This window comes from Heptranchias perlo, chromosome 1 (assembly GCF_035084215.1).
Source record: "Heptranchias perlo isolate sHepPer1 chromosome 1, sHepPer1.hap1, whole genome shotgun sequence".
NCBI classification, from domain to species: domain Eukaryota; kingdom Metazoa; phylum Chordata; class Chondrichthyes; order Hexanchiformes; family Hexanchidae; genus Heptranchias; species Heptranchias perlo.
The window spans coordinates 64,509,324-64,527,852 of record NC_090325.1 but is presented as its reverse complement, the minus strand read 5'-3'; the positions used below and the strand labels follow the sequence as shown (position 1 = coordinate 64,527,852).

At 45.1% G+C, this 18,529-nt stretch overlaps 1 protein-coding gene across 1 annotated transcript in view; it reads left to right on the top strand.

The window, feature by feature from the left end:
* The window catches only part of LOC137334492 (cell division cycle protein 20 homolog), a 50,900-nt gene that overhangs the window by 9,692 nt on the left and 22,679 nt on the right, over positions 1 to 18,529 (top strand). Inside the window, exons 3-4 of the mRNA XM_067999600.1 lie at positions 12,276 to 12,398; positions 14,604 to 14,791. Of these exons, the coding sequence (XP_067855701.1) occupies positions 12,276 to 12,398; positions 14,604 to 14,791 (311 nt within the window). The remainder of the gene's footprint in view (positions 1 to 12,275; positions 12,399 to 14,603; positions 14,792 to 18,529) is intronic.

The window sequence follows — 18,529 nt, the reverse complement described above, 5'->3', positions numbered from 1 at the left end:
AAGCATATACTTCTATTCATTGTGTGCTCTCTGAAAATGTATTATCTCACACTTATCCATATTAAATGGCATCCGCCACCTGTCTCCCTGTTCCTGTAACCCATCTATGTCTTCCTGGAGTATTTTACAGTTCCCCCTCACTGCTGGCCACATCTCTTACTTTTGTGTTGTCACCAAATTTTGAGATTGTGTTCCCTGCACCCAAGTCCAAGTCATTTATATATACATATAACAAAAATAAACCCAGCACTGACCCTTAGGTATACTACATCCAACCCTTTTCTAGTCTGAGCAACATCCATTTATCCCTAACTTTTTGATTCCTGTCTGTCAACCAACTTTCTATCCATGGTGCTATATTTCTTGTACCATATGCCTGAATTTTTCTAACAAGCCTCTTGTGAGACACCTTACTGAATGCCTTCTGAAAATCCATATACACTACAGCTACTGCATTCCCATTATCTATCCAATCGGTCACTTCTTCGAAAAACTCATACATTTCTAAATGCTTACTAATTTGATCTCAAATTATGGATTCTAAAAATTTGCCCGTAGCTGACATTAGACTAACTTATCTATAATTATTGGGTTTGCCTTTGTATCCCTCCTTGAATAAGGATGTTACATCAACTATTCTCTAGTCTCACAGCACAATTTGCATATTTAAGGAGGATTGGAAAATGTGTGACCAGAGCCTCTGCTGTCTTCTCTCTGACTTCTTTCAACAAGCTGTGGTGCAGGCTATCAGGTCCCGGTGACTGATCTACTCTAAGTTCTGCTAATTATTTCAGAACCAATTCCTTTTCTACAGTTATCTCTAACAATTGTTCCATATTCTCCTCTTGTACACCTTTATTCTCACTGCTACCAACATTTGTAAAAATGAATGCAAATTAGTTATTTAATATCTCCGCCATGCCTTCATCCTCCACAATTCGACTCCTTCCTTCATCACTGAGTGGACCTACCCTCTCTTTACCAATTTTTTTTTATACTTATAAAAAACCCTTACTCTTTCCTTTTATATTTTATACTAGTTGTTTTTTTCTATTCCCTTTTTGTCCTTTTTAATCTCATATTCTTTTTCTTAGTTTTCTCAGTTAATTTTTTTGTATCCCATGTTCTTCTACAACAGTGTGTTTATCTTTCACTACCTCAGAACCTCTTTCTTTTCTCCTTGGATAATATTTTCTCAGTATTGTTTACAGCTAAGTCTGCTGCTTCTATCCCAATAGTTTTATTATTCCTGCTCTCCCTCTCTACTCGAAAACCTAGGGGGATAAAAATTAGATCGGGCCCATTTTTGGGCACTAATAGCATGATCCGCTATTAACCCGCGCCCATGGTCCCTACGCAGGCAGCACGTGAATTTTGAGCTGTCTGCTACTTACCATGATATCTCCGTGCAGCCGGTGCTGCTGAGAGACTGCATGGAGAATGAGGAAGTCGGAAATGGGGTGTGCTCAGCGCACGTCATCAGCAGCCTGCACCTCTTAAAGGTACAGCTGCACATTTTAAATGGGACGTGCACAGCCCACTAGGAGGAGGGAAAGATGGCCGCAAGGATGGCAGGACTGGAGCAAGAGAGGGCCCTATGCTTCTCCAATGATGCACTGCAGGCCCTGGTGGAAGGGGTGGACGAAAGGAGGGCCAATATGTACCTGCAGGGTGGCAGGAGACCCTCCAGACTGCAGCTCCACAGGCATTGGCAGGCTGTGGCGCAGGAAGTGAATGCCAGGAGCAAGGCACCACGCACGTGGGTGTAGTGCCGAAAGAAATTTAATGATTTGACATGAGTGGTCAAGGTGAGTGAATGCAAGTGTCAAGTGGCATCTCCTATCCAACTGTACCCTTGCTCCACGCATCACACCACCTGTCACCCACCCACCAATAAACACCGCCCAACCGTATGCAATGCTGCACTCGGCACGCTACATCTCACTCGCACATAGTATCACATTTGCAAGCCACACAACCACCACTCACAGGTCACACACTTTGGCAGCTATTCGATCACAACAGGCACATCACCCACACACCTTACACGATACTCACTGACACACTGTCCTCTGTCTTGCAGGAGAAGGTGGCGCATAAAAGCCGGCAGCAGGAGGGACCTGATGGTGGACGGAGACACTTACATGTCCTCACCCCCCTAGAGGGGATTGTGCTCTGGATCATAGGGCGACCCGTCTCTGCAGCCGTGACAACATGCCATGCTGGTGGTCCCATGAAGGGGGTCTCTGTATATCTAATGCTCCTTCTCCTTTCTCACATCTCCCTCCTCCCATAATCTTTTCTGACTCACATGTTGCAGATGGTGTCAGCACTCACGTCTCACTTGCTTCTCTCCCCGCTCCACGACCCAACCTGTTTCCCTTTGTCATTATAGATACCCAAGAACATGTGGCAGCACCCTCCGAGGAGGAGGAGGACACTGAAGCCACACTGTCACTCGATCTGATACTTGCATCCACCAGCTCAGAGACTGACACTACGTGTCCTTTAGAGGCTAGGTTAAATGGGAGATCTGCAACTTGTGAGACACCGAGCACAAGTGCGCAGGAGCCGGGGCGGGGGGAACGGATACCACAGGAGCCAACTCGCCGGAGGGCGAGGTCACTGACTAGTTCTGCTGCAGAGGAGTCAGATGAGGACTTTGATGGGCCAGGCTACAGAAGACGGCTGATGGGCATACACCAACAAATGCTTGGGCACTGGAAAGCCTTCCAGAAAGCCTGTGTACAATGAGAAGGGGCATGGAGGAGTCCAGCTCCAACTTGGCACAGGGCTTTGCGCAGAGCTTGGAGCCCATCCTTTTCAACACGGAACGGGTGGTCACCTCCATCAGCGTACCTATGGACCCCACCATGATGCAGCTTCTGATGGCCGATGTCGTGACTTCCATTGCAGCACAAACTGACGTCATCAAAGGTCTGCAAGCTACGGTTGCTGCTCAGACTGCTGCTATGGAAGCTCAGACTGCTGCTATCATGGCTCTGGGGACCACTGTGGAACGGGGCTTCCAGAGCGTCACAGCACTCCAGCAATCCGTTCTCCAGCTGATCACCAGGATTGTGGAGGCGCCGCCCCGGGGGAGTGGCAGTGGCGCTATGGCAGTCAGACCTGCTGTCCTCTCTCAAGACGACAGCATTCCTGCTCCCGCCGCTGCCACTCCGCCAGTGGCCCTGTTGTTGCTGCAGCCCGTGCTGAGATGGTGGAGTCTGAAGCTGGGCCCTCCCAGCCCAGAGCTGCTCAAGGTCAACCACCAAGGCCATCTGCACACTCCTCCATTGAAGGCCAGCAGCCTCCCACCACCCATGGGGGGAAGCACCTTGTAGGAGCACTAGGAAGACACACGAACAACAGGCACTAAGGCAATGCACAAGGATGAATAGTTCTGTTCTGATTCCATAATTTAATTTATTCATTGATAAATGTGACTTTGAGTTTGCATTTGGTGGATGGTTTTTATTTGTGCGATGAGCTGAGAGGGACACCAATGTGTCTTGTGGGAGCAGAAAGGTGAGTTAGTTGATATTATTGATAGCGGGCACAGATCAGGCGAGCTCGCAGAGCCCTTGCAGGCAAGGCGTGTGGTCCCTGTTGCACCCTTGAATCTTACTCCATTTCCTCTTCCGGCTCCTCCCCCTCCTCCTCCTCAGCCTCTTCCTCCTCAGCCTTCTCCTCCTCCAATTCTGGCTCAGGGTCTTCTCCGCTCATTGATGGCTGATCCCTCATGATGGCGAGGTTGTGCAGCATGCAGCCACTACCACGAATCTGCCCACCTGCTTAGCGGAGTAGGGCTCCTTCAGACCGGTCCAGGCAGTGGAAGCGTTGTTTGAGGAGGCCTGTGGTGTGCTCCACGATGTTGCGTGTGGCAGCATGGGTCTCATTATAGGCCTGCTGTGCACGTGTGCGTGGGTTGCTGGACCGGAGTCATGAGCCATGACATGAGGGGATAGCCCTTGTCGCCCAGTAGCCGACCTTTGACTTGCCTGGGCGGGTGAAAGATAGCTGGCACATTGGAATGCCGCATGACGAAGGCGTCGTGACTGCTCCCAGGGTAGTGGGCATTGACCTCCATGATTCGATGTGTGTGGTCGGACACCAGTTCAGGGAGTGAAAGCCCTTTCGTTTGACTGAGTTGATATGCGGGGCGCGCAGTGCAATGTACGTGCAGTCAGTGGCACCCTGCACCATGGGGAAGCCAGCAATGCGGGCGAACCCCCGTGCTCGCTCATTCTGCTTGTTTCTGTCAAGAAGGAAAGTGATGAACCTGTTCCTCATCTGGTACCGTGTGTCTGTGATCTCCCTTATGCAGCAGTGCACTGCATACTGCGAGATGTTGCACATGTCGCCAACAGAAGTCTGAAATATCCTGAGCCATAGAAATTCAGCGCCATGGTGACCTTCACAGCCGCAGGCAATGCTGTCTTTGCCCTGCTCTGAGGCTGCAGTTGTGGCTGCACTAGTTGACAGATCCCGGTCACGGCTTCCTTGGTGAACCTCAGGCGTCGGATGCAATCCCCCTCGGTCATGTTGAGGTAAGAGAATTGGTCCCGGAAGGCCCTCATTGGATATGGCCTCCTGCTCAGTGCCCTGCGCCTCCTCCTCCTCCCTCGCCTCGCAGCTTGACCTGCTGTGTGTGGCTTCTCTGCTTGCTCCCAGTCGTGCGGGAGCCCTGGCAGACCACCCATGGTTGCCAGGAATGTTGCTCAACCATGGTTGTAATTTTCGAACCGTAAGGCAGTATCTGCCAAGCCACTCTCAAATGTACTCTAAGAACTCTCAGTTAATTTAGGGAGCTTCAAAAATACTTCCTATTCCACCAGCAGCCAGAAGCAATAATCCAGCCTAACCTGTAAATCCTGCATGGTCCCTTTAAATAGCACTGGCGGGGGGGGGGGGTCCTCCAGTCACTCTAAACACATTTAGGTGTGCGTGGTTAAGACTGTGTGTTGAGTTGAGCGTTAAGGTCCAAAATGGTATCTATCACTTTAAATCAGTGTTGCAAACTGATTGCATGCATTTTCTCCTTACTTTACGTGTTTCCAGCATTCGGTATTTGCGCATGCACTAACTCCTATATCAAGATGGCGAGTGCCACATATCACGCTGTAAACGTGTGTGCGCAGCCAAGATGCCATCTTGGATGTTCATGAGGCTGCGTAGCGCCAAAACAACGGGTGCTACACGACCCAATTTAGCGCCCCTAGACTTTCCACCTCCTACTGTATTAGTTTAAATCATCTCCCACTGCTCTATTTACTCTCTCCACAATGACATTGGTGCAATTTTGGTTCAGATGAAGGCTGGCCCTTCAGTATTGCCTTCCTTGTTCCAGAAATAATCCTAATTCACCAAGAAAAGGCATTTATTCATTGTTCAGGTATGGTTTTCAGTTTTACGTTTTTGAGCTGTCAGTTTTTTTTGAAGCTGTTCATTAGTTTTAATGAGTTTTCTAGATTGGCACGAGAGCTTCTTTTGATGATAATTGGTGCATGGGAGGGGGAAGGGGACGGAGTGGAATGGAAAAAAGTAGCAACAGAATGAAAATAATCTTTATACAATCTTCTGCAGGATCTTTAAGACCATTGTTCAAGTTGTATCGTTTCCGTTCACAGCCTGTTGAGAATTTGTGTGGTATGATTTGTATCAGTCATGTGGTCATTTCTACTATATACTATAGCTACTCCCTGAGGCAAAGTATTGACCACAGGATTAAAAACCTTGTTGTCTGTATCAGTTTTTTCACACAAGAGTTGAATAAAATATTTTTAGAATTGCTTGCTAAATTGTTAAAGGTTACAAAATACAAACTTTACTACAAATGTAAACTTTAGTTATCAAAATGTTCTATTTTTATTTCTTTAAAGTCCATTTTCTGTGCTTGTTTAACTATTTAAAGAGGTAATTGCTGTTGACAAGCATACCATGTCATGTGCAATTTTGGTCTCCTTATTTAAGAAAGGACATAATTACTTTGGAGGCAGTTCAGGGAAGGTTCACTGATTCCTGGGATGAGGGGGTTATCTTGTGAGGAAAGATTGGACAAGTTGGGCCTGTGTACATTGGAGTTTAGAAGAATGAGAGGTGATCTTATTGAAACATATAAGATCCTGAGGGGACTAGAAGGGGTAGATGCTGAGAGGATGTTTCCCCTTGTGGGAGAGACTAGAACTAGGGGCCACAATTTAAAAATAAGGGGTCTCCCATTTAAGACGGAGATGAGGAGAAATTTTTTCTCTCAGAGTGTCGTGAGTCTGTGGAACTCCCTTCCCCAGACAGCGGTGGAGGCAGGGTCATTGAATATTTTTAAGGCTGAGTTAGATTCCTGATTAACAAGGGAGTCAAAAGTTATAATAGGTCGATGGGAAAGTAGGGTTGAGGTCACAATCAGATCAGCCATGATCTTATCAAATGGCAGAGCAGACTCAAGGGGCCGAATGGCATACCTCTGCTCTTAATTCGTATGTTTATATGTAGGTATGTACACAGGCTAAAAAATGGTGGACTAAACTTTTTACTGGTTCCAGCAATAAAAATGATTTAAACAGTTTTAAAATCTAGACCTTAAAGTGTATAGTTTTTAATTTTACACCGATCGAGAAATCAAGGAGCAGTGCTATTGCCCATAACCCAGGATATTACCAAGATTCTGGCCTCTATAGATAAGCATCCTAGGGTGTCAGACATCCTGGTATATCAGAGCGGGGAGGAAGGAGGGAAAGGTGAAGCATAGCCCTCTCCCAAGCTCAGGACTAGTATCCTCCTACTTGTTCCCTTTTGTTCTTAGTGTTAGCCTTAGCACAGTGGTAGCTGAGTCAAAAGTTATGGATTCAAGCCCACTCTAGGATTTGAGCACATAATCCAGGCGGGTATTTCAGTATAGTATTGAGAGAGTGCTGCACTGTCAGAGTTACTGGCTTTCAAATGAGATGTTAAACTAAGACCCTGTCTGTCTGCTCAGGTGGATATAAAAGATCCCATAGCACTATTCGAAGAAGAGCAGGGATTGATGTCCTTCCTCTCAACCAACATAACTTTTAAAGCAGATTATCTGGTCGTTTATCTCATTGCTATTTGTGGGAGCGTGCTGTGCGCAAGCTGGCTGCTACATTTCCCTATATTGCAACAGTAACTGTACTTCATTGGCTGTGAAGTGCATTGGAACATCCTGAAGACATGAAAGGCGCTATATAAGTGCAAGTTTTTTTCTTCTGCTTTCATTCTCACTTCTACACAGGTGTACACAAATTTAAAATGATCACCCTTGTGTTCAAATCCCTCCATGGCCTCACCCCTCCCTATTTCTGTAACTTCCTCTAGCCCTACAAGCCTCTGAGATCTCTGCGTTCCTCCAATTCTGGCCTCTTGTGCATTCCCGATTTCCTTTGCCCCACTATTAGCGGCCATGCCTTCACTTGTCTAGGCCCTAATCTCTGGAATTCCCTCCTTAAACCTCTCTGTCTCTCTACCTCTCTCTCCTCCTTTAAGACGCTGCTCAAAACTTACCTCTTTGGCCAAGTTTTTGGTCACCTATCCTAATATCTCCTTATGTGGCTCGGTGTCAAATTTTGTTTGATAACCCTCCTGTGATGTGCTGTGGGATGTTTTAGTTTGTTAAAGGCGCTATATAAGTGCAAGTTGTTGTTGTTTTTGAGCATTAGAATGAGAAAGGAGTGTAAATACGTAATACCAAATCTCCACCTGGTTTGTGCATGACACACAGGAGGAAAAAAAATTGATAAGGCCTATTATTGGGTGCGGGTAGCACGATCTGCTATTAGCCTGCACCCAATAGGCCCTGTGCAGGCAGGATGAAAACTTCGTCCGGCCTCAGTACTCACCGTCAAACAGCGTTGAAATCTTGGCCTGCCACGATGATTGAAGTAAATGCGCACTTTCCACCAGCAGGGGGAGCCCCAATCTCTTAAAGGGAAGATGTCGCTTAAAATCTCTTAAAGGTGGCCGGTACCTGTTGCTAAAAATACCAAATATTCTGCTGTCTGCACGGAGTCAGAATGGAGATCAGACATCGGACACGTAAAACACAGTTGCAGGTCCCGTCCCTATGTTTACAAACTGATGGGTTACGTTAAAATATTGAATAATGGTTGCGCACTACTAAATCCCACATCCTCTAATCTGCATGCCAGACCTCACCAATCTGCTGATCTGAGTTTGTACCAGGCCTGCGAGAGTGCGTGTACCAAGGTTCCCTGCTGATGTACTACAAGCCTTGGTGCAAAAGGCTTTCCAGACATATGCCCAAAAGGCAGTGGGAGGCAGCGGGGGACGAAGTCAATGCCAGGCGCACAGCACCACGAACATGGATGCAGTGCAGGAAGAAGTTCAATGCTTTGACATGAGTGATCAAGGTGAGTGAGGTCAATTGTCAAGTGGCTGTCTCCTACCAATGCACTGCTAGCAGCATCCACTGCTCCACGCACTACACTTCCCAATCACCCGCATACCAACAAATTCTTTCTATCAGTACATAACTCTTCCAATCAGATGCTTCTTCTCACCCATACACATTACCACTGTTGCAAGCCAAAACTCACAGGCCACACACACTGGCAGCTATTCAACCATGACAGTCACATCACCCAGACACACGTCCTGCTTTCTTACAGGAGAAGGTGGCGCATAACTGGAGGCAGCAAGTGGCAGTGGCATTTAGCCCCTCAAGCCTGTTCCGCCATTCAGTGAGATCATGGTAGATCTGTGACCTAATTCCATATACCTGCCTTAGCCCCATATCCCTTAATACCCTTGGTTCACAGAAATCTATCAATCTCAGATTTAGAATTCACAATTGATCTAGCATCAGCTGCCATTTGCAGAAGAGCATTCTAAACTTCTCCCACCCTTTGCATGTAGAAGCGTTTCCTAACTTCACTCCTGCACATCCTGGCTCTAAATGTTAGGCTATGTTCCTGCGTCATAGTATTCAAGTATAGGAGACCTCCAAAAACAGTTACAAATGCATCAGCAGCCAGAAGCAATAATCTAGCCACTAGATCCTGTAAATACTGCATGATCACTTTAAATAGCACTGGCGGGGGATTTTCAGGCACTCTAAGACATGCTCAGACTGTGCGTTGAGTTGAGCGTTAGACACCATTTTGGGACTTATCGCTTTAAATCAGCATTGCACACAGATTGTATCCATTTTCTCCTTACTTTACATGTATCTGGTGTTCGGTATTTGTGCATGCGCTAGTACCTATACCAAGATGGTGTCTGGCGTACGTCACGCTGGAAACGTGCATGTGTAGCCAAGACACCATCTTGTCACTTCAGAAGGCCACATAGCGCCGAAACAACAGGCGCTACAAGGCCCAATTTCTAGTCCACAGTTCCAGAGGACAGGAGCCAGGCCAAGGAAGCTTAGCACTTGAAATAGGCAGGAACTTAATTATAATATTTAATATGTGGGAGAGCTGTTCTGATTCCTCCCGCATTGTTTTGCTGTATCTACACCATGTCTATGGCAACGTTGTAACTGGACATCCTGGGTTTCTAGACATTGAGTAGCACATTTAAACCGCCAAATAAAAGAAGTTTCTTTTGCATTATTGAGACATATCTGGCCCAGTTTCTAAAATTTTTTTTTTTCTCCTGGCTCTTAGGTTCTTATGATCCTTTCTGCCAATTGTTTTTTTTTGTCTTTGGTACAATAATAGCCATCAATGGTAATTTCCCAATTGGGAATTCCCCTATGTAAGTACATGCTGGGAAGAAGATAAGGAGAATGGAAAGGATGCCAGGTAGTTCAAGATGCACGAGAGGTGGTCTGTGCTCACCTGCATATCCACATCTGTAGACAGAGGTGGTCAGGCAATTAGTGCATGCAGAGACTCCAACTCTCAAGGCAGATGCGATCAACCATAGTTGTAGTCATTCTTGTACCTATCTCACAAGATTGTGGATAAGTGCCTTCAAAGGGTCTGGGTCACTACACAGCCAGATAAAGAGCTGTGGCATCTATTGTAAGGACACTTGTTAACATGGACCACAGGACTAGCACAGACGGTGACAGAACCAGTCAGCTTTGGTCTCAAGCCTGCTGTTACAAGTTTAGAGTCTTGCCTTAGATACTTTCTCAGGTTCAGTGGTGTCAGTCACTCCCATGAGCAGATCTCACGCTTCTTACATGCTGGAGTTGACTCACACTGCCGAATATCTATTTATATGGTAGTGTAACCCAGGGATGTAACAGTGCATCCCCTTGACATACACACTGGAAATCATGTCTTTCACATGTACCCTTATTTGTGCTTTTTCAATCTTTTTGAAGGCAGACTGAAGAAAGGACTTGGCAAGATGAGGCCAGATATAAATCATTAAGCTGCTTTTAATCATAGCATGTGAACATACAGCGCAACAGTTATGATCACATTCATTTAATTCAATCAGTACAACTTGTCTTCACATAAATATGGAAAATAATTAATTTGCTGCATGTTAGCGGATTTTTCCCGTTACTGTCGCAACAAAAGGGTTGTTAATTCTTCAACAATAACTTCCGCTTGTGATTTGGGCACGAGTGGTTATTAAACAACAAGCTTTAATATCTATTGATTCACAACAGTATTACAACTGTCTTCAGATTACATTTAATGACAAGCAATCAATACAACTTGGTTTCCTGGATTCAAGATGATCAGACATGATCTCCATGGACTACCTGTGGCTATGGATTTCCGACTGCCCTCTCAAGAGCTCTAACCTTTGGGACGGAGCATGCCCTATCTTTGTACTATTCAGCTGCATGTATGCACCTCTGCTTTTATCTCCTGGTTGTAAATCTTCCCGTCAGGCTGACGCCACGTTAGCAACCCAAAAGATCTGTTTTACATTGTGTAACTAATCACCTCAACCTGCATCTCTGTTGTTACAAGCTGTTTGTTCCTTTGAGGAATATGCACCCCTTTTCCTTATCCGTGTTTTTGACCTCGAGTGTCTTGTTTCGCTCCATGACTCTCACTGCCTCAACATTTTCTCAATGCTATCAGTTCTGTGAAATGTTGGTTCCTTGGTCACCACATATCTTGCTTTGGTGTAGAACACCTTCTGACGTTATAGTATGTCTCTGTAATTCTTACTTGTGTAAGCAATCTCTGAATGTTATCTATTCTATGGAAAGTCGGCCTCATACTCCCCACTGTTTAGCCCGTAAGTTGTCCTTGTTCTCACAGAGATGCTAAGCCACGCCTCCCATCAACACTGCCCTCTTGCTAAATGTCTAAGGCGCTATGCGCGACGGGATACTTGACCATGCTTGTTTTTAAACCATATTCTTACATTAAACTTCCTAACATCTGTGGGTTTTCTTACTTGACTTAAGCAGATAGTGTAATTCTGTGACAGGTTCCCTTGTGAAGTAGAGGTGCTGGAAACCAGTCTTCTCTGAGGTGCTCAGGTAGGTATGTAAATAAGGGGTCTCGAGTAAAAATGGGTATGTACATATTGCCTCAGGTATAATTGCACATGCCTTTTTTGTCTTTGTATCAAATCATCTTCCTCATCCAGATCATGCAGTGTGATTGGAATCCCAAATGAATCACAAGAATTTTGTTTGCTGCAAGTGAAAATGTATCTGCAAACAAGGCTTGGAATGAAGGAAATGGAGTGATAATTAAATGTCCTGCAATCAGAAAATTTGGCATATGCCGCAACAAGTATTAATGCAAAATGGGATGAAACTAATCCATAATAAATGAAAAAATTAAACCTTTCAACCAACTGTGAAAACTCCAAAACAGTTTTAAAAAGCCGACTGCTACAAGCCAGCCCTACCAAACACTAATTTATATCAGTGAGGTGTGATATGGGGGAAGAGCCAATGAGAAATTCATGAAATCCAATCTGGGAATCATTAACACAATTTTCAAAGCTATAATGAGACTTGCACTGGTCAACAATGGCCCTCAAAAAACTGAAACCCTTTATTTTGCAAAATACGGCATGGTGTGCATCGGGCACATGGGCAGCCATGCCCAATTCCCCAATGGGCACTGATGGCCAGTGAGACGCTGCCCTGTCCACAGAGCTTCAAAAAATTTTCCCTACAGTCTGATTCAAAGTAGACACACACATACACACAAACTTCCAGCAAGGTAAAATATTTCCAATTAATTTTACTGTGATGCACTTCTGTGCCAATTATTGGTCAGTATTTTTGACTAGATTGGGTGCCTGATAAGAAAGGAGTTACAAGTCCTATCTAACAATTTTGAAATTCCTGTTCTTTGTTTCAGGGTACAAGAACAATCTAGGTGATGCTTTTCTTCATGGTAAATGTGATGGCACAAAAAGCAAAAGGTGTATACCTTTAATCCCTATGAAAGTCTTAGATGCTCCAGGTCTGAAGGATGATTACTGTAAGTATTGTTGTCCATTTATGGGTTTTACAAGCATTGTTATCTGACCTGTGTTTAAAACAAATGTTATGATATTTGATTGCTTTAGGAAACATATATTTCTGAGACTGCATTTTGTACATCCCAAGCCTCATTCACACCAGTTTTAGGACTAAATTGAAAGTAGAAAATGACTGCACTATTCTCCCTGAGGTTTGTTAATTTTCTTTCTAAAAGTCTGAAATACAAGAGTAAAAGGACCAATTCTTCAATAGCTCAGCTTTTATCAATAGTATTGTGAAGAGTGCCAAATCCAATAGCAATACTAACACATATTGATATTGTTGGAAAAGATGAATGAGAATGCAACAATAGTATTACTGAGGAAGTTACATAAAGGTATATTACAACACTTAGGTGTGTGCCTTGTGTCAGATAGCAATAGGGTAGGGAGACGCTACTGGCTTTTGAGGCCCATTTTTAGCTCAGAAAAGTGGTTTCCAATTCCTTCAGCAGTTTTCCTGGCCTGTAGAGAGAATTAAAGCAGGAAATTGTTGCTTGATCACAAAATTCTTTGCTCAGTCTCCTTGATGAGATGGTCTCTCTGCCATTGTCTACCCTGATATCAGTGCTAGCAACCACAAAGTCACAAATGTGATGTGTTATTATCTTGGAGCATATTCCAATTTATTCTGTATGGTACAAAATCATAGAATCATAGAATGGTTATAGCACAGAGGAGGCCAATTGACCCATCGAGCCATGCCAGCTCTTTGTAAGAGCAATCCAGTTAGTCCCATTTCCCTGCTCTTTCCATGTAGCCCTGCAAATTTTTTCCCTTCATGTATTTATCCAATTCCTTTTTGAAAGCTACGATTGAATCTGCTTCCATCACCCTTTCAGACAGTGCATTCCATAAAAAACAACAAGCTGCAGTGCACTCTGAGGCAGTACGGCATTTCAGTTCATGATGTTGTCTCAACTTCCTCAATGTTTGACTGCCAAACTGCAGGTTGTGTGTTTATTTTTTTTTGAGTAACACATTGAGTGACCGGCCTGGTAGCTGTAACATGTTGGGATCTTGACCAGAAGACACAAATTTGAATCCCGGTTTTAGCTGTCATTCACATTCTAGCTTTCCTTAAAAATCTGTTTTAGCCAGGTTATCTAGTGAAGGAGGGAAAATGGGACAGGGAAAGATCCATACTACACTGTTGACAGAAGCATCTCAGCAATTAGCCTAAGGAGCCGCATTGTTCTAACACATTGCTGGAGATGCCTGTGTGCTAAACCTCACTGTAATGAAGATAATTTGGATGAAATTTGCTGAAGTTGGGGTGAAGGAAGTAACTGAGTGAAAGTATTTTTTTTAAATGTTTGAACACAGTTGTGGAAGGAATTAATTTGGATTTTGACTTATTTTAGCTACTGTATTATTTTAGCTACAGACACCTAATTAACTGACACTAAGGCCCTGAATTTCCAAATGGTTTCCCCTAGTTTCCCGCTGTAACTCTGGTGGAATCCAGCATAACTCAGGTTAAGCTGGGTCTCTGCTGTTTTGCCAGGGGTACTGCCAGTCTCCTGCAGGAGTAACAGTGGGAGATCAGGAGAGCCCCTGTGAAATTTCAGGGCATAATAGTTGCTGAGAAAACAGCTCTAAGCACCAGCCTATAAAATCCATGTAAATCTAAGTAATTTCTTTGTCATAACTGTGCTGTCTGTATCCTATCCCACACCAAGTCATGCTCACCCATCACCCTTTTTCTGGCAAAACTGCATTGTTTCCAGTCTCCTAGCATCTCAAATTTAAAATTCTCATTCTTGAGTTTAAGTCCTTCTATGGCCTCAACCCTCCTTATCTATGTAATCTCTTCCAACCCTACAACCCTCCCCACGCCCCCACAAATTCTTTGTTCCTTTGACTCTGGCCTCTTGAGCACTCTCCTTTCTCCCTATCATTGGCAGCTATACTTTCTGCTGCCTGGGGCCCACTTTCTGGAATTCCCTCCCTAAACCCCTCTGCCTTTCCATCTCCCTCTCCTCCTTTAACACCCTCCTTAAAACCTACCTCTTTTGACCAAGCTTTTGATCACCCCCGCCAATCTTTCCTTCTTTGGCTCATTTTCCTCAAGCCTCTGTGAAGCACCTTGGGACTTTTTCTATGTTAAAGGCACTATATAAAATGCAGGTTGTTGTTACACCATTCTGCATTATATCTTCTAGATCTTAATTTGGTTGACTGGAATGCTGCAAATCTTGTAGCCATTGCTCTTTCCAATGCAGTGTATATTTGGCACCCAGAGACAGGAGTGCATGAGGCCATAAATGTGGAATTAGGTTACATCTCATCAGTCGCCTGGATTAAGGATAGAAACAATCTTGCAATAGGAACCAGTGCTGCTGATGTGCAGGTAACAATTAGTTATTGTCATTTCAGTTTGAGTTTAGTGAGCGAGAAGATTGTAGAAGCCATTTATGTTTGTATTAATCAGAATTTCAACATGCTTAAAGTGTCACATATAATAAATTTTGGCTTTAAGAAATAAGCAAAAGATATTAACAACAATGATTGTGTGTATAATTGTAGACATGTAATGTAACAATTTTCTGCTGTTTTTGCTTTTGGCTGAATAGATTTTATTAGTGCTAGGTTTCTGACATGAGAACAGATTATTTTTCATTATGAATTGCACTATAATGGGGCTGTAAATTCTCAGCCCTGCTCCGGCGAGGGAAGTGTGGTGGAGCAGGTGCTGGTTACCTCGGTGACTGACCCCACCAGAGTAATTATGATTAGTAGAAGATAACCTAACTAACATACAAACAGAGTACACCTATGCCACTGTTGGCGCCTGCCAGAGGAGTGGGGTAGGTTGGAGGGGGAAGTGACACTGGAAAGCTGCTTGCTCGGCATCTGGTGGAAAAAATTAAATTCCTGCCCAATCAGCTGCCTTTCTAAGGGGACTGATATTAATATAGCTTTTTTTTATTCGTTCATGGGATGTGGGCGTCGCTGGCAAAGCCAGTATTTATTGCCCATCCCTAATTGCCCTTGAGAAGGTGGTGGTGAGCCATCTTCTTGAACTGCTGCAGTCCTTGTGGTGAAGGTTCTACCACAGTGCTGTTAGGAAGGGAGTTCCAGGTGACAATGAAGGAACGGTGATATATTTCCAAGTCGGGATGGTGTGTGACTTCGAGGGGAACATGCAGGTGGTGTTGTTCCCATGTTCCTGCTGCCCTTGTCCTTCTAGGTGGTAGAGGTCGTGGGTTTGGGAGGTGCTGTCGAAGAAGCCTTGGCGAGTTGCTGCAGTCATCCTATGGATGGTACACACTGCAGCCATGGTGCGCTGGTGGTGAAGGGAGTGAATGTTTAGGGTGGTGGATGGGATGCCAATCAGGCGGGCTGCTTTGTCCTGGATGGTATCGAGCTTCTTGAGTGTTGTTGGAGCAGCACTCATCCAAGCAAGTGGAGAGTATTCCATCACCCTCCTGACTTGTGCCTTGTAGATGGTGGAAAGGCTTTGGGGAGTCAAGAGGTGAGTCACTCACCGCAGAATATCCAGCCTCTGACCTGCTCTTGTAGCCACGGTATTTATGTGGCTGGTCCAGTTAAGTTTCTGGTCAATGGTGACCCCCAGGATGTTGATGGTAGGGGATTCGGCGATGGTAATATCAAGGGGAGGTGGCTAGACTCTCTCTTGTTGGAGATGGTCATTGCCTGGCACTTGTCTGGTGCGAATGTTACTTGCCACTTATCAGCCCAAGCCTGGATGTTGTCCAGGTCTTGCTGCATGCGGGCATGGACTGCTTCATTATTTGAGGGGTTGCGAATGGAACTGAACACTATGCAATCATCAGCGAACATCCCCATTTCTGACCTTATGATGGAGGGAAGGTCATTGATGAAGCAGCTGAAGATGGTTGGGCCAGGACACTGCTGAGGAACTCCTGCAGCGATGTCCTGGGGTTGGGATGATTGGCCTCCAACAACCACTACCATCTTCCTTTGTGCTAGGTATGACTCCAGCCGCTGGAGAGTTTTCCCCCTGATTCACATTGACTTCAATTTTACTAGGGCTCCTTGGTGCCACATTCGGTCAAATGCTGCCTTGATGTCAAGGGCAGTCACTCTCACCTCACCTCTGGAATTCAGCTGTTTTGTCCATGTTTGGACCAAGGCTGTAATGAGGTCTGGAGCCGAGTGGTCCGGGTGGAACTCAAACTGAGTATCGGTGAGCAGGTTATTGATGAGTAAGTGCCGCTGGATAGCACTGTCGACGACATCTTCCATCACTTTGCTGATGATTGAGAGTAGACTGATAGGGTGGTAATTGGCTGGATTGGATTTGTCCTGCTTTTTGTGGACAGGACATACCTGGGCAATTTTCCAGATATCAGTGTCAGTTTCAGCTGTCAGTGTACATGTGGTCAAGGCTATGCCCCAGGCCTGGATCTCCAGGTGGGCCCCATCTCTGCCCCTCCAAGGACCTGTTTGACGGGTTCATTCTGGTGTCTAGGTCACTCAGTGGCATGGAGGCCAGACCTGAAGAAATTCCTGGAGTGAGAATCTTTTGACATCAGAAACCATTTTTGGGATGGACAAAAGCTGCCCCAAGCCAGGCCACTTTGCAGATTTTCAATGGACATGATTCTGAGTGGAGACCAGCTGTCCCCAGGTCCCATCAGATATCCTGCCTACATCAGGCCTCCTCCCCTCAACTTGTAGCATAGGAGTGCAGTTGGGGCCACAGAAATTTGATCTCAATGTATGCATATTTTATGCAAAACCAGTGGCTCTCTCTTAGCTACTAATGGATGGGCTGTGGGTGGAGCTCTGCTGGGGATGGGTGTTGGGGTGGCAGCCTAGATGGGAAGGCTGCTTAAAAGTAGTGGAGAGATTCAGTCATAGAATCGTAGAACCTTGCAGCACAGAAGGAACCTATTTGGGCCACTGTTCCTGTCCTAGTTGAACTGGGTTTGGGAATGGAGAAAGTGACTACCCATGGCCACCACAAAGCTGCTGATACTGTGGTGTTGGGATGGGCAGAGGGGCAGATGTGTGAGCAGTCGGGAGTGGTGGGGTCAGGTGTGGAACAGGAGAACGTGGGCCTTGGGGAGTAGAAGCAGACTAGGGAGTGATTGATCACAGGTGGGGGGAATGGAGAGCAATATGGCTGAATTTAAGTGATATTCTGAAATTGATTCTAAATATACGTGGTTATCACAGACCAATCAGCAACGCTGCCAGGATCCTGCAATCATACAGTTTCACAAAATTGTTAAATATGTAAATAATTTGTTAGCTGCTGTTGGAACAAACTTTGGACACAATCTAAAAGAATGTTCATTTCCTCTTTACTACTGCATACATACATGTCACCTGCGCACATACAAAACTGTTGGGTTTTTTATTCAGCCAACCCACAAGCAGCCTGTAGTCAAAAGAAGAGAGATTGAGTGGAGTTTTACTGTGCTTTGGACTGTATGCAGCCCAAGGATAAGTGGTCTGTTAATAAATACTGATGCCAACTTTAATCAATTTCCCAGTAGGGAAAATGGCAAATGGGCTCCCATGTACGTCATAGGGCCTTGATTTGCATATTAAAAGGGACCTGACTCAGGTGGGCACTCTGGTCGGCCAGCGGTAGGCCAAGGGAAGATTGAGGTGACACCAGTGATGGCGGGAATGGGACGGTAAGTCATTCCCCACCATTTTCGGGGTGCTACCAGCCTGTTTCTACCGGGTGAGAGGCCTCAAAATCTTCCCTGTGGAAGATATTATTTGAATATTGTAATGAAACTGCTACCTCCTTCCAGCGCCTGCCCCCAGGCCCAGCAGAAATATGCGTATTGCTCAATTGGGACGGAGACCAGGCATTGCAGGTCTCCACCTCTTTTTCTGGTCCATTATGTCCTGTGAGCTGGCACACACATGACGTAACCAACTCCAAAACTGGTCCCTTTGTTTCCTTCAAAATTAATATTTACTTCAGATAGCATGATGCTATGACAGTAAACTAGCAAAAAAAAGCAGACTGTAGGAGCTTCTACAAGTATGTAGAAAGGAAGAGATTAGCAAAAGTAAATGTGGGTCCCTTAGAGGCAGAGACAGGAGAAATTATAATGGGGAATAAGGAAATGGCAGAGAC